Genomic DNA, 17,770 nt, shown 5'->3' with positions numbered 1-17,770 from the left:
ATTTCAGACATTCCAAGTAATTTCATGCAGTCTCCACCTTTATAAGAATAAATAAAAAGTTGAATCCACCCAAATACCCAGACAACATTCCAGAGGACAGAAAAACAGTTAACAGATGTATAACTTAAAAAAAATTGGGTATTGCCAGTATTTCTACATCTGTCTGGCTAGCATTTAACAAAACCCAAAAGAAACTATGAAAGCTCTTCCAACACATTTTTAAACCCAATGGACACCGACTGTCGATGTTTACGCTCTCTCCTCTCACTTACAATTTCTTATTTCTTATTGTTAGTTGGGCATAACTGTAAGACAATATATGTAAATGTTGTCATGAATCATACAAAAGAAACCAGGCACTGGAATAGAAATAGTGTTATAAATAAAATTTTCATATGACTCACTGGTTAGACATTTGCAGGCTTCTAAAATTTAGTAAGATTTTATGCTAGTTAGTCATGGAAATGTGAATTTGAAATGTGTGTTGAAATGGGTGTGTAAAATAGGTTGTTGTACATCAAAGTGCATCAAGCTGTTACTAAATAACACAACACAAGGTTTTCAAGAACACAAAGTGAAACATTAAAACAGAAACAGAATTTTGCATGACTTACTTGAACAAAACCTAGTGTCTTCCTAATGAAATATTGGAAAAGCAGGTTCAAATTTTGCGACGACTGCCTTGAGGTACGCACGCAGTTCTTCTCCTGCGATAAGAATAAAAATAAAATTAATATAATTGCATCAAAATGTACCAAAGGAAAAAAAAAACAAGAACAACTGGGAGGAGAGAAGAGAATACGTAATAAGGGGTGTAAGATATCTAAGGAGCTGTTACAGGCCCTGCCCTACATTTAGACGGATGCCTTTGCTCTGTTTGAGAATCACAAACAAAGAATCGAATGAATGAATGAATGAATGCATGAGTAATACTTTATAATAACTGCACACTAATAAGCATTAGCATCTACTCAGTTCATCCTTTATAAACCATTGTTCCAACGTATGCATTAGTGAGCAGTTTACAAGTGCAGCTATAAATGCCTTGTTCTTGAGCATATGTTTAATCATTGAATTGAATTGAATTTATCCTTTCTAAATTATTAAGTTATTTACAAAGCAGCTATTTAGGAGTTGTCAGTGTTTAATAAGATCACTTAGAAAGTCTAAGTAAACGATTTGCAAATATACATTTAAATAATTGATCAATCTTATTATTTAGACACATGATAATACTCGGTGTTTTAAGAAGTGATTTATTAACACGTACCCCTGCTGTAATTCATGATTAAGTCAGGTAGTTTAAACCATTTAGAAACTTCCAGCCATCTGCTTTTGTGGCTGGTAATACTTATTTAATAGCTCATTTATCCTCTAAACAGAAAAGTTGGTAACACTTCATTTCATGGTTACACATATTAGTTGCTTATTAACATGCATATTACTAGAATATTAGCAATTTATTAGAGCTATCACATATTCATGCCTTATTCTACATACCTAACCCTACCCAATACCTGAACTTAGCAATTAAACATTTAATGAGGGAAATATCATAGTTAATAGTTAACAAGTGTTTCCTTTTAGTTAAACAAACACAATACAGAACACAGAAATTTTTATTTTCAAAATCCAGAAACTTTAAAACGCATAACTACGCACATTGATAAATGAAAAGCAAAACTCTGCAATTTCATATTTTTTGCGTCTTGAAATTATTAGTTCTGTATCATTCTGTGTTATTTTTTTTCCTGATAATGAATATTAATGGAATAATGCTCATCAAAGGATGAAATGACTATTTACTATTTTATGAATGCTTACCTAATGATCATATCATGCAGTTATTATGAATTGTCGCCAATTGTCGCCTTTCTAAAACGATTGAAGCAGTGCCAGATAAAATAAACCACAATACTTCTAAAAATCAAAATGGCTTTCCTGAGTATTTGTGTGAACAGTCCACAGGAACTTTCTGTTCTCCATCCTGTGATGCTTACATTTGGATCTCAGCACATCCTTAACAGGATATAAAACACAAAATGAAAGAAGAGCCAACGCCTAATAATAAGTGCATTATGGAAAATATTTAGACCTTGGCCAAAACGGGTAGAAATTCTTAGATTATTGTGCTTTACTAGATTAATGACACACACACACTGTTCACTAAGGTCAAAAGCAGGATTGATACATGATATGCACGAGGCATTTCATGGTGTCTCAAATCAATATAGTTTTGTCCCAAATGTCTGAATTCTCAGACTATAGCAGCTGCATCCTGTTAGTTATGTCTGTACAGCAGACTAATAGCAGCGTCTGCTGTTAAAGCAACTTTTCAACTTTTCCATGTTAAAAAATAAATGTTTCCAGACTACAGACAGAGACGACAAAAACCTTTCCACAAAGATCCTTTCCTGTTCATGTATCTCCTTTTTCCAGTTTTTCCAGACTGCAACCGTCTGCAATTTCTGCTCTCCAGGCTCTTCCAGAATATATTTGATCCAACAGTAACATTTAATTTCACTTTTATATCAGCTGTGATATGCACCATTTTCTAATGTTCATAACAAAACAATAATGAATTATAAGGAAGTATATGAGGAAGTATTTTTTTACTTTCAGTCTCTCTGAAAAGCCTGTGTGGAACTGTCTCATTTAAAAACAAACCCACAGTAAAGCAAATTTTATTATTTCATGTCTACATTGGACATAAGCAGGACAACATAACTAAAGACAATAATAATAATATTATTATTACCCATAATAATTAGTGATTAGGTCTACACTGTATATGGCACAGATTGCTATGACAGAGTGTGCACTGCTTCTGATATGACAGAGAATTCAACAATGCTCGTGTGTGCTGGGATCACAAAGAAGGCAATTCAAACAGTTGTTGCTTTTACTTATACTAGATAGGATCTTGTAATGCTTGAAGGCACCTCTATGGTTTTGTTGATAGAGCAATCCTAATGGTTGCATATCTGGTATTTCCTCTCTTGCTACTATGTGTGCACATCAATGGGTAGGGCTAAAGAGTCAATAATGTAGAACAAAGTTACTGGAAGGTAAATTTTAGACAAAATAAAAAGTTCAATTAAACTTTTGTGGTATATGTCAAGGGTTTACAACCTACTACCTCAAATGGGCCATGTTGGACCCTTTAGCTGAAAAAAATCCACATGGAGCCACAAAATATTTGATCCTCAAATAGACATAAAACGTATATCTAAAGTTTTATATTCAGTTATGTTACAGGCCAGCGGAGTATAGCAACATTTTTAGAAGTGAGGTAGAAAGAAATGATAAATGTAATAATAGTAGTAATAAGTATAATTATAAATACTACACAATACGTATACATGTATGAACATATAGTTGACAGAAAAAAGCTTTTCTTCTCTCATTTTTAACTGGCTAAGACATAAAATACACAGTTAGACAATAACAAATCATTTGCCTTTTGTATTTTTTATTTATTTATTTATTACAATTGACAGTTTTAAGGATTGTATAATCAGATACTACAATCACTTTTCTATTTTTATCACAGAAAACAGCAAAAATATATATATTCTTTTGTTTCTATGCTGTAATTATGTCCTTTACCACTTTATCATTCATATTTTTACCTGTTAAAGTTTAAGGATGTGCTCAAATAGCAAATCCGTTCGAAAAGGCACAGAAGAAGAATCGCAAGTTGTATGTAGTGTGACGAGTCGGCTGCCCCTCCTCTTTATTGTCACCATCACCCCGTCCTTTATTCGCCGCCCTTCACCAGGGCTCCCGACGGGAGTGGGTGTGTTCGAGAGGAGGGGCGTGGTATTGGCCAGGTCTGGCGGCGTGTGACGAGGCACACCTGAAGGGGATTTAGCCTTGTCACCGCCGCCGTTAAATGCCTGCGCGCCTCTCCTCGGGAGACCGGTCTCTTCCCCCCGTGCATGCACGCTGGTGTCCTCGTGGGTCCAGGAAGGTGCGCGATGGACCTCACCCCGCCGTCCGTGAACACAGAGCTCATCCCACTCTGCCGCCCGAGCAACGGCGACGGAGACGCGCGGAAGAAGCCGCCGCCCCTCGCGCCCGGACCAGAAAAAGGGGCGTGTGCGACCGCCGGACTCCGCCCTTACCTGGACCCTTCCCCTGGAACACGGCCTCAACCTTCACTTTCCCGTGGCACACACGAGGACACCAGATCCCCTTTTATTTGGACACTTTCCCCTGGACACTTTATTTTGTATTTATTTTATTTCTGTTAATAATAAAAAGCCTCTCCGAGGCCTGACGCCACGCCCACTGTGTCTGTCGTTGGCTCCTCCCGCCACAGTGGTGGAGAATGCGGGCAAGGCGGAGCTTAGACGGCACAGTTGGGCGACATCTGATGACGTCATCCCCTCTCGCTGGTACCCATGCCGGGACGGAGGAACAACGGAGACTCGCTCCCAGCCACCAGGAAGGGTAAGTGACGCTTGCGTTTACTGTCATTTACCCGGTGGCTGGTTGAGCATTCCGACTAATTCCCGGTTTCTCTGTCCCGGTGCGAGAGAGGGTTGCCCGAGAGGAATCCCTGCCCCGCCCACTCCGACCGCTGGAGCCTGGTTGAGGAAGGTAGCACTCCTGCGTGGGCGGCGACCGCCTGACGGGGTTGACGCTTGGGGAGGGGAATGTGACGAGTCGGCTGCCCCTCCTCTTTATTGTCACCATCACCCCGTCCTTTATTCGCCGCCCTTCACCAGGCTCCCGACGGGAGTGGGTGTGTTCGAGAGGAGGCGGGCGTGGTATTGGCCAGGTCTGGCGGCGTGTGACGAGGCACACCTGAAGGGATTTAGCCTTGTCACCGCCGCCGTTAAATGCCCTGCGCGCCTCTCCTCGGGAGACCGGTCTCTTCCCCCGTGCATGCACGCTGGTGTCCTCGTGGGTCCAGGAAGGGTGCGCGATGGACCTCACCCCGCCGTCCGTGAACACAGAGCTCATCCCACTCTGCCGCCCGAGCGAAGCGACGGAGACGCCGCGGAAGCCGCCGCCCCTCGCGCGCCGGACCAGAAAAAGGGAGCGTGTGCGACCGCCGGACTCCGCCCTTACCTGGACCTTTCCCCTGGAACACGGCCTCAACCTTCACTTTCCCGTGGCAGCAGAGGACACCAGATCCCCCTTTTATTTGGACACTTTCCCTGGACACTTTATTTTGTATTTATTTTATTTCTGTTAATAATAAAAGCCTCTCGAGGCCTGACGCCACGCCCACTGTGTCTGTCGTTGGCTCCTCTCGCCACAGTAGCCAAAAGGAGATATGGTTAGCCGCTATGGTTAGTCGCCTTTTACGTTACAGTACATAAAATTTCACTCACCACATAAACAGAGAGGTAGCGAGAGATGACTGATAGGATGATGGCTAATAATTAAGAGATAAGAGACAGTTGCAACAAGTTATGCCAAGTTCAGACTGCACGATTTTAGCCCTGATTTTGATTTACCAAAAGATGCTAGTGATTAGTGATCTGGGAGAATCACAGATGATATTTGTCATGTTAAATATCTGAACCTTTCGGCGTTTCAAAATCATGCCGTGTGACATGTGCTGACATTTCCTACAGCCAATGAGAGAGCAACATCCAGAGCAGCAGGAAGTTGGGGGAGGAGTTGTGGAACACACATTGCTCCTCGTGTCTCTCTAAACATTTCCTCGTCCATAATCTTCTTTTCTTTTTCTTCTTTTCGCGTAAAATGAGCGCACATGCAGTCTATATCGCAAGCTTCTTAGGGGGATACCATTTTAATAATAATCTCAGACTGATCTTGCATTGTTTCCATGTCTTTTCTGCAGTGTGAACACAGCAGTGATTAAATGCTTGCTCTTTGGGGTTGCAAAGGTGTAATTTAGCAATAGTGCCATATAAAGAAGCCATTAATCATTAGTTTTTTTTCTTTTACTGTTTTTGCACTTGGATGGGATTAATTCAAAACACAAATTCCAAATATGGGTTATCGTACCACACCTCACTTCATTACTTAAACTTTTGTTATTGCAGAACATTAAACTTTGACTAAAATGTATTAATATTTACTAATTGCAGAAAATTAAACAATTTACAAATTGTTGTCACACCTGAGTCACGTGACACCAGTCCCAGTTCCCAGGATCATGCACCGGCCACACAATCCCACTCAACGCACACGTGAACCTTCACCTGAGTTCTAATCACGATCACCTGCAACTGCAATCACCACACCCTATATCTACTCACCTCTACCATCTCTGACAGACTTTACCCACGCTAACTCCACTATTCTCATCTATTCCGTAACCTGAAAGAACACCACTCTCACGTCCTTCAACGCCTCAGATGACAAAACTTTAACTCAAAACTGAAAAATGTGAATTCCCTCAAACTTCCATCTCTTTCCTCGGGTACGTGATTTCAGCCGAAGGGGTTTGCATGGAGCCTGAGAAGGTAGAAGCGGTTTGGCGGATGGGCAGAACCTCACACCGTGAAGAAACTACAATGCTTCTTGGGGTTTGCCAACTTTTACCGCTGGTTTATAAAGAATTACAGTCTCCAATCCGCACAACTAACCTCACTTCTTAAAGGAGGATGATGCACCCTCTCCTGGACTCCCGAAGCGCATCAACCCTTAAAATGGCTCTTCACCAAAGCCCCAATTCTTTGTCATCCAAACCTCACCAAACCCTTTGTCGTGGAGGTAGATGCTGCAGACTTAGGCATAGGATCTGTCCTTTCTCAATGGTCTGATGAATCTCGAGCTCTACATCCGTGTGCATAATACTCCTGTAAACTATCCCCAGCTGAACATAACTATGGCATAGGCGACCGCGGCTCTTAGCCATCAAGCTTGCCCTCGAAGAATAGAGGCATTGGTTAGAGGAAGCTCAATTTCCCTTTACTGTCATAACCGATCACAAGAACCTTCAGTACCTCCAGAGTGCCAAAAGACTGAATGCTCGTCAGGCTCGTTGATCCCTATTCTTCTCCAGATTCAATTTCAAGATCACATATCAATCCGGTCACAAAAACCTCAAAGCTGATGCTCTATCCCGAATGTACTCACCCTACCCTACAGTGGACCTTCCTGAATCCATCTTGCCTACATCCATGTTCATCGCACCTATCCTCTGGGAACTGGACGAGGAAATCCACACGGCTGCCCTTGAGGAACCTGCTCCACCAGAAGTTCCACCAGAACATATGTTCCCACAAGCCTTAGATTACCACTGCTAGATAGTATACACACTTCACCTGGATCTGGACACCCTGGCAGCAGGCGAACCTTCTCGCTCCTCCAGCATAGGTACTGGTGGCCAGACATGGCCCACAATGTTGCCTGCTAAAGTTAAAGTATGCTCGGTCTGTGCCATTACCACCACACCACAACATCTACCAGAAGGTAAACTTCAACCTTTACAGATTCCTCGCTGGCCCTGGACACACACAGGAGTCGACTTTGCCACGGATCTACCTTCTTCTAAAGGGTATACCACGATCCTAGTTGTAGTTTACCACTTTTTTAAAGCCTGTAAATTAATCCCTCTAAAAGGTCTTCCCACAGCTCTCGAGAGGCATTATTCACCCACATGTTTTGCAACTTTGGACTCCCAGAGGACATTGTATCCAATCGGGGGCCACAGTTTATCTCCAGGGTCTGGCGAGCCTTCTTCCAGTTACTAGTAACTTCAGTCTATCCTCTGGATATCACCCTCAAACCAATGGCCAGACCGAGCAGAAGATTCAGGAAATCACCTGCTACCTACATACCTTTTGCTCACAACATCAGGAGTCCTGGAGCCAGTATTTACTGTGGGCAGAGTATGTACAGAATTCCTTACGACAAACTTCCACTGGTCTAACCCCTTTCCAATGTGTTTTAGGATATCAACCAGCCCTGTTCCCATGATCTGGAGAAGCTTCGGAGGTGCCCGCAGTGAATCACTGGTTGCAGGAGAGCGAGAGGGTGTGGGATTCAGCACCTACAACGGGCAGTCCGGAGGTATACTGACAAATCCAATCGTCATAGGTTACCTCATCCCACTTACCAGGAGATAAGGTATGGCTCTCCACCTGTGATATTTGCCTCTGGCTGCCCTATAAGTCCCTGCTACATAGGGCCGTTCACCATTTACTCTCAAATCAATCCCGTCACTTACGTTTTGAACATTCCACCGCAATACCGGATTTCTCCAACCTTCCATGTCTCCCTACTCAAACGTCGCATTAAACCAGTATTTCCTCCCTCTACAGACTCAGAGCCGCCTCCTCCAGAACAACCCGAAGTCTGTGGAGACACCATCTACCAGATCCAGGAAATCTTTAACTCCAGGCGGCGGAATGGACAACTATAATATTTAATCGAGTGGGAGGGGTTAGGTCCCGAGGAAAGATCCTGGGTTCCCTGAGACGACATACTAGATCCCACTTTTCTTGCAAAGTTCCACGAGCAGCATCCGGACTGACCAGCTCCCAGAGGTCATGGTCATCCCTGTTGCCGCTCTCGGTTGCCAGGAGGTGGAGGAGGTGGGTAATGTCACACATGCGTCACGTGACACCAGTCCCAGTTCCCAGGATCAAGCATCGCCCACACAATCTCCCACTCAACTCACACGTGAACCTTCACCTGAGTTCTAATCACAATCACCTGCAACCACAATCACCACACCCTATATCTACTCACCTCTGCCATTCCATCCTTGGCTGGAATTGAAGTTACATGGACACTTCTTCTTCACTTCACTTCTTCACTTGTTTCCCTGTGCTCCAAGGATGTGTACCCCGTTTGCCTGTGAATGTAATAATGCGACCTGATGTTCCTGTGGATGCAGATGTTCAACTGTTCACTACTCAGTCAAGTCAAAAGTCAAATCACGTTTATTTGTCACATATACAGACATACGTAGTACGACGTGTAGCGAGATGCTTTGGCCATCATCCCATCCACATACAGATACAAGATGGGGCACAGCAAAAAAAAGCCAACCCAGACTGTGCTCCTAAGGGACCACAGTGTGGTAACGGGAAAAAAACACCTCAGCAATAGAAGCACATAGTTTAGACAATTTGACAACATGTAGGACAAGGTAAGTCTGGGTTTGTTGGGGTCCTCCACTGGTGAGCAGCCATCCTTCTCTGGCAGCCGTCGATGCAGCGCTTGATCCAGACCCGTCTGCCAGGCAGGTGGAAAGGTGGGGGTGAGGAGTGCGAGAGCGTCTTCACTGCTGTGATCTGCCGGGGGAGTTGTTTTTCCAGCAGTGGCCTTGGCCGAGGCCAGTGCATGGTAGAGGGAGTCAAAACCAGATAAGAATGGAATTTGTTTAGGCTTGGTGCGAGTAGTTGTAAGAACTACTCTATTGTCCATTCTGGTCCCCAAATTGATCCATTTTCCGATGCAAAGCCTCGAGCTTCCCCATGATGTTATCCAAAGTGCGGTTTACAACCACAGTCTGAGTCCCGACAGCTCTGCCCACCGCATCAATATTCCCAGGCAGCTTTGTGGGGCTGTGGACAGCTGCCCTCGTTCTCTCATTTTGTCGATATACCAGGGCTATGCCCGATCTGATCAGCAATAGCCCCGTAATCAAGGCTCCGGAAAGAAAGATATCTTCAATATCCTCCATGGAAAGAGGCGCCAAGCACACAAGATGCCACTTCTCCCACACGTCCATCGAAAACCCGGATGCCATCGTCCCGGCAGGACAATCGGGTTCCCCCGAACCCATGCTTCTCTTCGAGAAGATGGTGTCAATTGCTTTGAGAGACCAGTTGATCGATTCCATGTTTTTAGCTGGAGAGCAGGTCAGAGAAAGTCTCTCAAGTGGAGAAAAGTAGACGCAAGACAAGATTAAGAAGCACAAGCAGGCAAGGTCACGGGTAGGGAGAGGGAAGGAAAACACGTCCTCCTTCGAGGATGGGCAAAGAAGAAGTACTCACCGAATTCACCATTGTATATATTGTGCACTGAAATAAATACCATAAACCTTATCCCCTCTTCTTCTCTTCTGTGTGTGGACGTGACAATTGTTAGATTGTAATTTTAATTTTGTAATTACAGTAATTTAAACTTAAATTACTAATTGTACATCAGATATATATATATATATATATATATATATATATATATATATATATATATATATATATTAGTTAGCGGACTGAAAACAGGTAATTAAATCATCACTGACACACCCTACCTATCTGCCTAGGATCATACCTGTCTTCTTTCCTGCATTGTGTCTTACACACAGTAATAGAATACAAAGAAAAATGATCAATCATGTTATGTTAAACTAATGAGGTTATTTTGTTAAAGGTCTACAGTTGTGAAAGGAACAAATTTATTTATTTGGTTAGTAAACCAAAACCCTGTCATGCAATAAAACTAATCTGAAAAGGGATCTCCAAAGAAACAAAAGACTTCAAAAAGAGCAAACAACACCCTTTCTCCCCGTTGTTTTTCGACACCCCTGTTCACCCTGTGCCCTTCCTGCCTCTCCTCCCAAAAGAATAAGGCATTATATACCATGTGTCTTCCTTCATGGTTGGTCTCATTTGAAAGGTCCAAGCGTGATTGGTAAATTGGTCTCCATCCTTTAGGGTCTCTGAAGTCAAGTCAATTCAAGTGGCTTTTTATTGTCATTTCAACTGTGCAGTACATAGTGAAATGAGACAACATTTCTCCAGGAACTTGTGCTACATGAAGTCACACTTACAACACAATACAAAAGAACTCACATATTGACCTAAGACAGTGAAAGTGTGCAGACTAGTGCAAACAGCAGGGGATTAGAGTGCAAACTAGTGCAAACAGTGCAAATACAAAATTAGTGCAAGAACACAGAATACAAATAACAATAAATATGAAGTGCACAACAATAAATATGACGTGCAAGAATGCTCATGGAACAGGAAGTCCATTCAGGTGTGGTTATTGAGGAGTCTGATGGCTTGTGGGAAGAAACTGTTCCAGCCAGTGAAAATGTTCCAGCCAGGTGGGACCCTGAAGTACTAGAACCTAAACACCAAAAGGTCTTGATCTTAAGATCTCTTTGTCTGGTCTGAGTATATAAGGAGAGTGATTCTGTAGCCAATGTTTAACTGTGCAGGCCCAGTAGTGTATGTGTATCTCCATACACTTTCTAAAGGTCAGGTATGCATTATTTACTGTACTTTTATCTTTGAGAATTTGTGTACTGACATAAATTTAACTCTAAATTGGCTTCTAAATGTTTGTGTAATTGTCATGATACAACCTTACCTGACTAATAATAAGACTGTTATATTTTATTTATTCTGAATCTCTGAAATTAGATTAATGTGCAGTCCAGTGTGTCCACGGTATAGTGGCAGGACAGAGCATAATTAACCCATGGTATGGCGAGGGCTAATGTCCTCTTTGTTTAGAACATGCCGGTGGGTAGTTCACTTAAGACATTATAACCACCCTTCATCCTCTGAGTAATGTTGGAACTGTCCAGCCATGTCGAGGGTTCAGTTAAACGGCCGCCTGAATTCCTAAGCGACACTGGCTCCGTAATGAAAAGATGACTAAAATGATGGGTTTTCTATAATAATTCAAATATAAATTTTTTCCACAATTTGTAAATATGAATGGTAACTAAAATTAACAATCACATGAAAGTGGAGATTAAGCACGGAGCAAGATCAAAATCAAAACTAAATTTGGACGAACGCGCATTAAGCCTTTCGACCAGGGCCCCTTGATTCAATTCTTTCAGACAGGGCTGGACCCTTGCAGTTGGAAGCATCTATTATGTTCATACCTGCTCTGTTTAAAGAGGACCCAGGGTTATCTCGTTCATTATGACCACAGGTTGGATAGACAGTTAATCAGAGAGTAGAGCCGAAAATATTTTGATGGCGCTGGGACTCCTCCTCCTGTGTTTGTATTTTGTGTTTGAATCCAGTATCCTAAAGCAGCGGTTTTGCACGTTTTGCACTTCATTTTGCGCTCTGACTGACTCTACACTGAACATTCATTCACAAACTTACATTACTTCCTGTCACTGAAAGTCAATAGTCTCTATTTCTCGGCCTCCTTCAGGTTTACTTGCAGTTTATATTGTTTTTTAAATCCTGAAGGTCTTACAATGCTGCTGATGTTAATATGCTGGTGACAGTAAAAAGAGTGAAAGACACTGCCGTACTTCAGTGTATGCCACTTAGTTTGCAGTTTGTTGTGTATTATTAATTTAAAAAGTTTTCAAATTTCTAACCAATTATGAAATCTGGTTGCAGAATGCACATTTAGAAACATACTGGCTCATCTATGATAGTCATTTATAATACATCAATGGTTCTGTTTTACACAAATAACCAAATTATGAATTATAAATTATATTTATTTTTAAGAATATGTTCTATAAAGTACCAAAAAAGGTTCCACTATGATAACAAGCCAAGGAACCACTGCAATGTAGTTCTATATACCACCATTTGATAAAGGTGCTATATAACACCTTTAAAGATCGATGCTAAATAGCACTAAAAGTGTTTCCCCTATGATTACGAACCAAAGAACCCTCTTTGGTGCTATATAGAACCTTTTTTTAAGACTGTACTTCTACTGTCAACTTACATATGACCTGCCCTGAAATGCATTTCCGGTAGGCTACCTTTTATTAGGATGTGTTTGATAGAAACAATATAATTCATATACAATCACAAATTGTATATATATATTTTCTTTTATTATTTTTTTTTTCAGAGACAGAACAGTGCAAATTTTAGTGCAAATGTGTAAAACCATGCTTAAAATATTTCTATGCAGATTTAACACACAGATTGAGCATTTGTAATGAATGTAACAAACATACATATTTGTCATTCATGAAAAGAAATAAAAATACTAATAATAAAAATACATAATTTAAGCTTATATTTGAGCTGATGTTGTTTTTAAACCAACAATCACTATTAGATGTTAAAAGCACCTTTCATCTATAGTATATAAAGGCCCCTGCTTCATGCAAAAATAATATTAAAACCTGGAACAGAAATTGAAATAGACCTGAGATTTAAAAAAAAATCTAAATACAGTACAAAAAATGCTTATTAAGTGATGCAGTGTGTTTTAACGTATAAAATTACAGACCTGCTTTATGAACATTTTTTTGGCGTTAAAAAAGAACTGTCAGGATTCACTAAAAACAAGCAGTGTAGAATGCGTGTTTAAAAGGCAAGGACATTTGCCTGACCTTACTGAATAAGGAACACGATTTACTAATGTTTGTGCTCGTCAAATTACTGGTATTTGCCCCATTATTTCATGCCCCAAAAGAGCGTGTCATAGACTTCATCTACATGGAGATGTGTATTGGCGTTTCATCCACAAAGATCGAGCGTTTTGGGAGAATGAAACCAATTTTTTTTTACTGCGTCCCAGAGTGTATAAATCTGAAAACGACACTCTTGCAGTTTAATTTGGACAGCCAATCAATATTTTGCGAAATGATGTCATCACCCTAGTCAGACACCACTACGTCACGTAACAGCAACAAAAATAATTATTTGGAATGCCAAGAAAGCGCATTATCTGAACATATTGTTTGCCAATCCATGTTATTTTTAATTTATTTGTATTGCGCTTGGTCTATTGTGTTGGTCAATATGTAAACGAGATGATAATTTGCGCATTGTTAGTAAATCACCCACAGAAATTCCCACGCCCATCTGAGATATTTAGGAATGACTAATTTGCCCTGTTTAGTAATACTGGCCTTGCACAGCAATTTAGATTTAAACAAGTTTTAAAGGTTAAATGAAAAAAGTTTTCTGTTTGATTGTAATTTTCACATTTTCCTGTTAACTACACAAACCTAAAAACTAAAATTGATTACATTTATTCATTTAATATATTTCTTAATTTGGCAGACACATTTAGCCAAATAGCTTAATGAAATAGTTAACCCGAAACTAAAAAATTTGCTGTTAATTTACTCGCTCTCAAGCCATCCAAGATATAGGTGACTCTTTTGTAGAATTAAATGGTTAAGATGTAATGCAGAGTAAATTAGTAAATTAGCAGTACTTTTTCTTTTTTGGGAAAACTATCCCTTTTGCACACTCCATACAGTGTTAATCCATTATTAGGTTGAAATAAAATTAACCGACGATGCAAAATTCACAGATATGTGATGCCTCTGCTTTAACACTGCACACAGTAGAGACTTTGGACTTGTCTTAAAGGGATAAAAGTTCTTAGCTTTCAAATACAGCGGTCATTCACATACTAGAGTCATTTAGCATTAATGATAAAGTAGTGTTAGGATACAAATTCTCTTCAGAACAGAAATATTATGAAAACCAGCATGCTTTGGAAACCATAGGAAATAGATCTCAATCCATGTCTATCCTTTCTTTTGGTAACATACAAAATAGAACATGTGAATGTCAGAGGTTAGGTCAACAGGGTGAGAGAGAAGCTTGTACTTTCCATTGCGGTTTTCCCAAAGGTAGGTCATGTTGTTTTCTGTAGCAGGAGAGCTGCAGTGATCCAGGGACACATGAAGCCAAGGGTCTTTGATGACCTTTTCTGATTTTACATCGACTTGCCCAACAACTTTCAACACAACATGACGTTGATCGTTTTTAAGTGCCACACTTTCCACTTTGCCAAAGAACACTACAAACACACACACAAGAGAAGAACTTATTTAGTCTGCTTCCAGAAAATGCTATTTCAGTTTACACCTCTATAAATGTTTAAGAACATCACCTGTTTCTTTGCACATTTCAGGGATCAGGTCCATTAGTGGTTTAAGTCTGTATTCTGCAGGAGAGCTGTTAGGTTTTGGTGTTGGTTTGAGATGTTCAGCACAGCAGCTCCACAGGGAAGTGTTGTAGTAGTAATGCCCACAACAACGGTGGTTTGGTTTGGTTTTATAAATGATGGAATTGGTTGAGGAGGAACAGCAAGTCTGATTGTTGTTATATTGCAGCAATAGGTTTCCACAGCACTCTGCTTTTTCATGTAAATGGGTTAGGTTGTAGAGATGACCTGAGCAGCATCTCAAGAACTTCTTGCGGTGATCATAGACTTCTGAACCACAACAGAATTTGCCATTCTTCTTGCTGTGGCTAAACAGAAGAATAGAAAAGTCAACCAACACAGAAACTGCACTGGGCAGCTTGTCTTGAGAATTTATCTGGTGGAGTTTAACTGAGAGTTTAACCGATAATCTTCTGCAGAAAATGCAGTGCCAGAAAGCACATTTCTATGGAGTCTCAGCATATAACATTTGATTTCTCAGTTACAGAAAAAGCCTCATTTGTCAAGACAGTGTGGTTAGAGACTTCATGAAATCGTATTTTTCCTAAAGCTACTAGATTTTCTGAGATTCACAGAGGTATTCCTATTTCCTGACCAGTTTTTCCTGTTTGAAACATGCAAAGAAAGAACAGTGAGTAACAAAATTATTGATTAAAATTATTATTGATTAAAATTTTGCCAAAAGTCATTAGGGTATTGGGTAAAAATCATGTTTCATTAAGTTAGTTTGTAAATTTCCTACTGTAAATATATTAAAACTTTTTTTGTTTGTTTTTTTGTTTCATTAGTAATATGCATTGCTAAGACATAACTTGGACAACTTTAAAGGTTATTTATCCTTATTTTCAAATGGTTTTATCTAAGCTAATTTACATTTTTTTACATTTTGTGGTCGAGGGTCACATATATACTTGTGACAAATATGGTCTACATAAGACACATCACCCCTTCATGATGGTTATGCTGTTAAGATTAAGAGTCAAGGGTCAAGGGTCGGTTGGTCATCATAGCCCGTGTATCCCATACTTGTAATTATTCTGTGTAAGGAGCAAATTCAAAAACCTGCAATGCAATAAAACTATTCTGAGAAGGGATATCCAAAGGAACAAAAGGACTTAGGTAAACGACCTTGTCATCTCTCCCTGTTTTTTTACGACACCCTCTCCACTTCTGCTCTTCCTGCTTCCCCTCCTTCTGCCCAAAGAGTTGGCTTAAGATTCATTAAGAATAATTCATTAAAAAACATTACATGTCATGTGTCTATTGTTCTTCACTCTCATGTTTGGTCTCATTTGAAAGGTCTCTGTGTGATTGGTAAATTGGTCTCTATTTCATAATATCATCACTTATATTATGGAATAGATTAAGAACTTGGTAGAACTGTGTTCTGTTGAGAGGGAGGTGTGTCCTCCTTCTGAGTCTCTGAACGTGTTCCAGCCAGGTGTGACACTGGAGCACGGGAACCTAAACACCAAAAGGTTTTTACAACTGAATCTAGGATCGCTTTGTCTGGTCTGAGTATATAAGGAAAGTGACAAAACTTAACAAGGCGTGACGTAGCTAGATGTAGCATAGATCGGTGTCTCCATACACCACACTATGTACTTTCTCAAGATCAAGATTTTTTTATTTTGTTTTGTTTCTGTACTGCTGATCAGTTGTACAAATGTTTATGAATTCAACCAATTTTGAATATATTCTTACCTGGCAAAATAAACGTTAATCTTGGTTAATTTATAATATTATCTGAAATCATTATTTTAGTAGGTTTGTGACTTCTGAGGTTTTCCACATTGTTGGCGTGCTGGGGTGAGTCAACAATCGATGGATGGAGCCGGGGGCACATTTTTGAGATCTTGACTTCTGGCCACCAAACTGGCTTAGCATGCTATTACTTAGGAACGCAAAAATTACTCTTTTGAGTCTATTGAGGAAATGGCTGCATTAAGGTAAGCGATCTACGGGGTAGCCTCTGACTAAGGACTAGCCCAGATGTGTGGTGAGTCTGTTCTGGCCAAACAAGGTCTCTAAGAGACCCAGACTCCTAACGAACGATAAGTCGAAACTAGGAAATATTATAGTTAATGATCCAAATTTAATCACAACTAGAGGGATCAGCAGTTACATTTAAATATAAATAAAATCACGAAGATTGGAGTTCACATAAAATTATGTGAAGGGTCAAAATTTAAATTGTAAAAGCAAAAGATTAATAAATATAAGTGATTTTTAAAGAAACGCAAGGAAAAGACCGAATGCACATTAACCTTCGACCAGGGCCTCTGGATTCCGTTCTTCAGGAAAGGGGGGACCCTTACATCTGGATCTACAGAATCAAACATCACAAGTAGCTCTACATTGTGAAAAAAATAAATGTGGAATTGTAGATGGCCCATAAGCTGAAAAAAATAACTGTCTACACCTTTTTATAGTTTCACACTGTCTTTAGTATATCTGGACAGCAGTTTTTTGATGGCAAAAGAAGGTTTGCACTAGTTCAGACTGTTAAATCTGACACTAAGTTTGCCTTTAAATCACATGAAATCTTTGTACTCTGTGGGCATACCTGTGTCCATTACAGCAAATATGTGTGTGAGGATTGAAGGTTTGTCTTCCACAGCAGTGTTCACCAAGACGAGGACGGGTCAACATTTGGCAAGTAGTGTTTTCTGGAGAATATATAACACCTCCAACACACTCTGAGTGCTCAGGAACATTGATATGAAGGATTCCATTACAGCACAGCACATTGTCATCTGACAGAGTGTAAGCATCTACGCCACAGCACTGAAAGACACAGATATACATAATACTGTAAAATGATGTGTGCAGAGTTTTTGAATATACTGTCATTTCTCCAAATACTTCATAAGCACATTTTACAGAAAATCCCAGTGTTTATATAAATCTCCATGTATATTTAAGCTTCAGGTAAATAAGGCCAATACCTTAGTGAGTGATGATTCCTTTTATGCGG

At 40.3% G+C, this 17,770-nt stretch overlaps 1 protein-coding gene and 1 long non-coding RNA gene across 2 annotated transcripts; both read right to left on the bottom strand.

Annotated features, from left to right (window-relative positions):
• Nucleotides 1-227: 227 nt before the first annotated feature.
• LOC122335087 lies at nucleotides 228-5,577 on the bottom strand. Its single transcript, XR_006248919.1, has 2 exons — nucleotides 5,346-5,577; nucleotides 228-707 (listed from the first exon to the last, which is right to left on the bottom strand). It is a non-coding gene; the product is annotated as an uncharacterized LOC122335087 (long non-coding RNA).
• Nucleotides 5,578-11,909: 6,332 nt separating this feature from the next.
• LOC122335076 (usherin-like) lies at nucleotides 11,910-17,758 on the bottom strand. Its single transcript, XM_043232833.1, has 4 exons — nucleotides 17,742-17,758; nucleotides 17,360-17,580; nucleotides 14,740-15,101; nucleotides 11,910-14,646 (listed from the first exon to the last, which is right to left on the bottom strand). The coding sequence occupies exons 2-4, from the start codon at nucleotides 17,443-17,445 to the stop codon at nucleotides 14,372-14,374; spliced, it is 723 nt and encodes a 240-aa protein (XP_043088768.1). The 5' UTR covers nucleotides 17,446-17,580; nucleotides 17,742-17,758; the 3' UTR covers nucleotides 11,910-14,371.
• Nucleotides 17,759-17,770: the final 12 nt, after the last annotated feature.

This window comes from Puntigrus tetrazona, unplaced genomic scaffold, assembly GCF_018831695.1.
Source record: "Puntigrus tetrazona isolate hp1 unplaced genomic scaffold, ASM1883169v1 S000000715, whole genome shotgun sequence".
Lineage (NCBI taxonomy): Eukaryota > Metazoa > Chordata > Actinopteri > Cypriniformes > Cyprinidae > Puntigrus > Puntigrus tetrazona.
Note: the sequence above shows the minus strand (reverse complement) of the source record. Positions and strands in the feature narration are given on the sequence as shown.

Excerpts from the sequence above, each read along its gene's own strand:
- LOC122335076 (XM_043232833.1), bottom strand. The coding sequence starts at position 17,445 with ATGTTGACCCGTCCTCGTCTTGGTGAACACTGCTGTGGAAGACAAACC. Across the intron at positions 15,102-17,359 it reads ATTTGCTGTAATGGACACAG|CCACAGCAAGAAGAATGGCA; the intron begins GTATGCCCACAG and ends TCTTCTGTTTAG. Across the intron at positions 14,647-14,739 it reads TGAAATGTGCAAAGAAACAG|TGTTCTTTGGCAAAGTGGAA; the intron begins GTGATGTTCTTA and ends GTGTGTTTGTAG.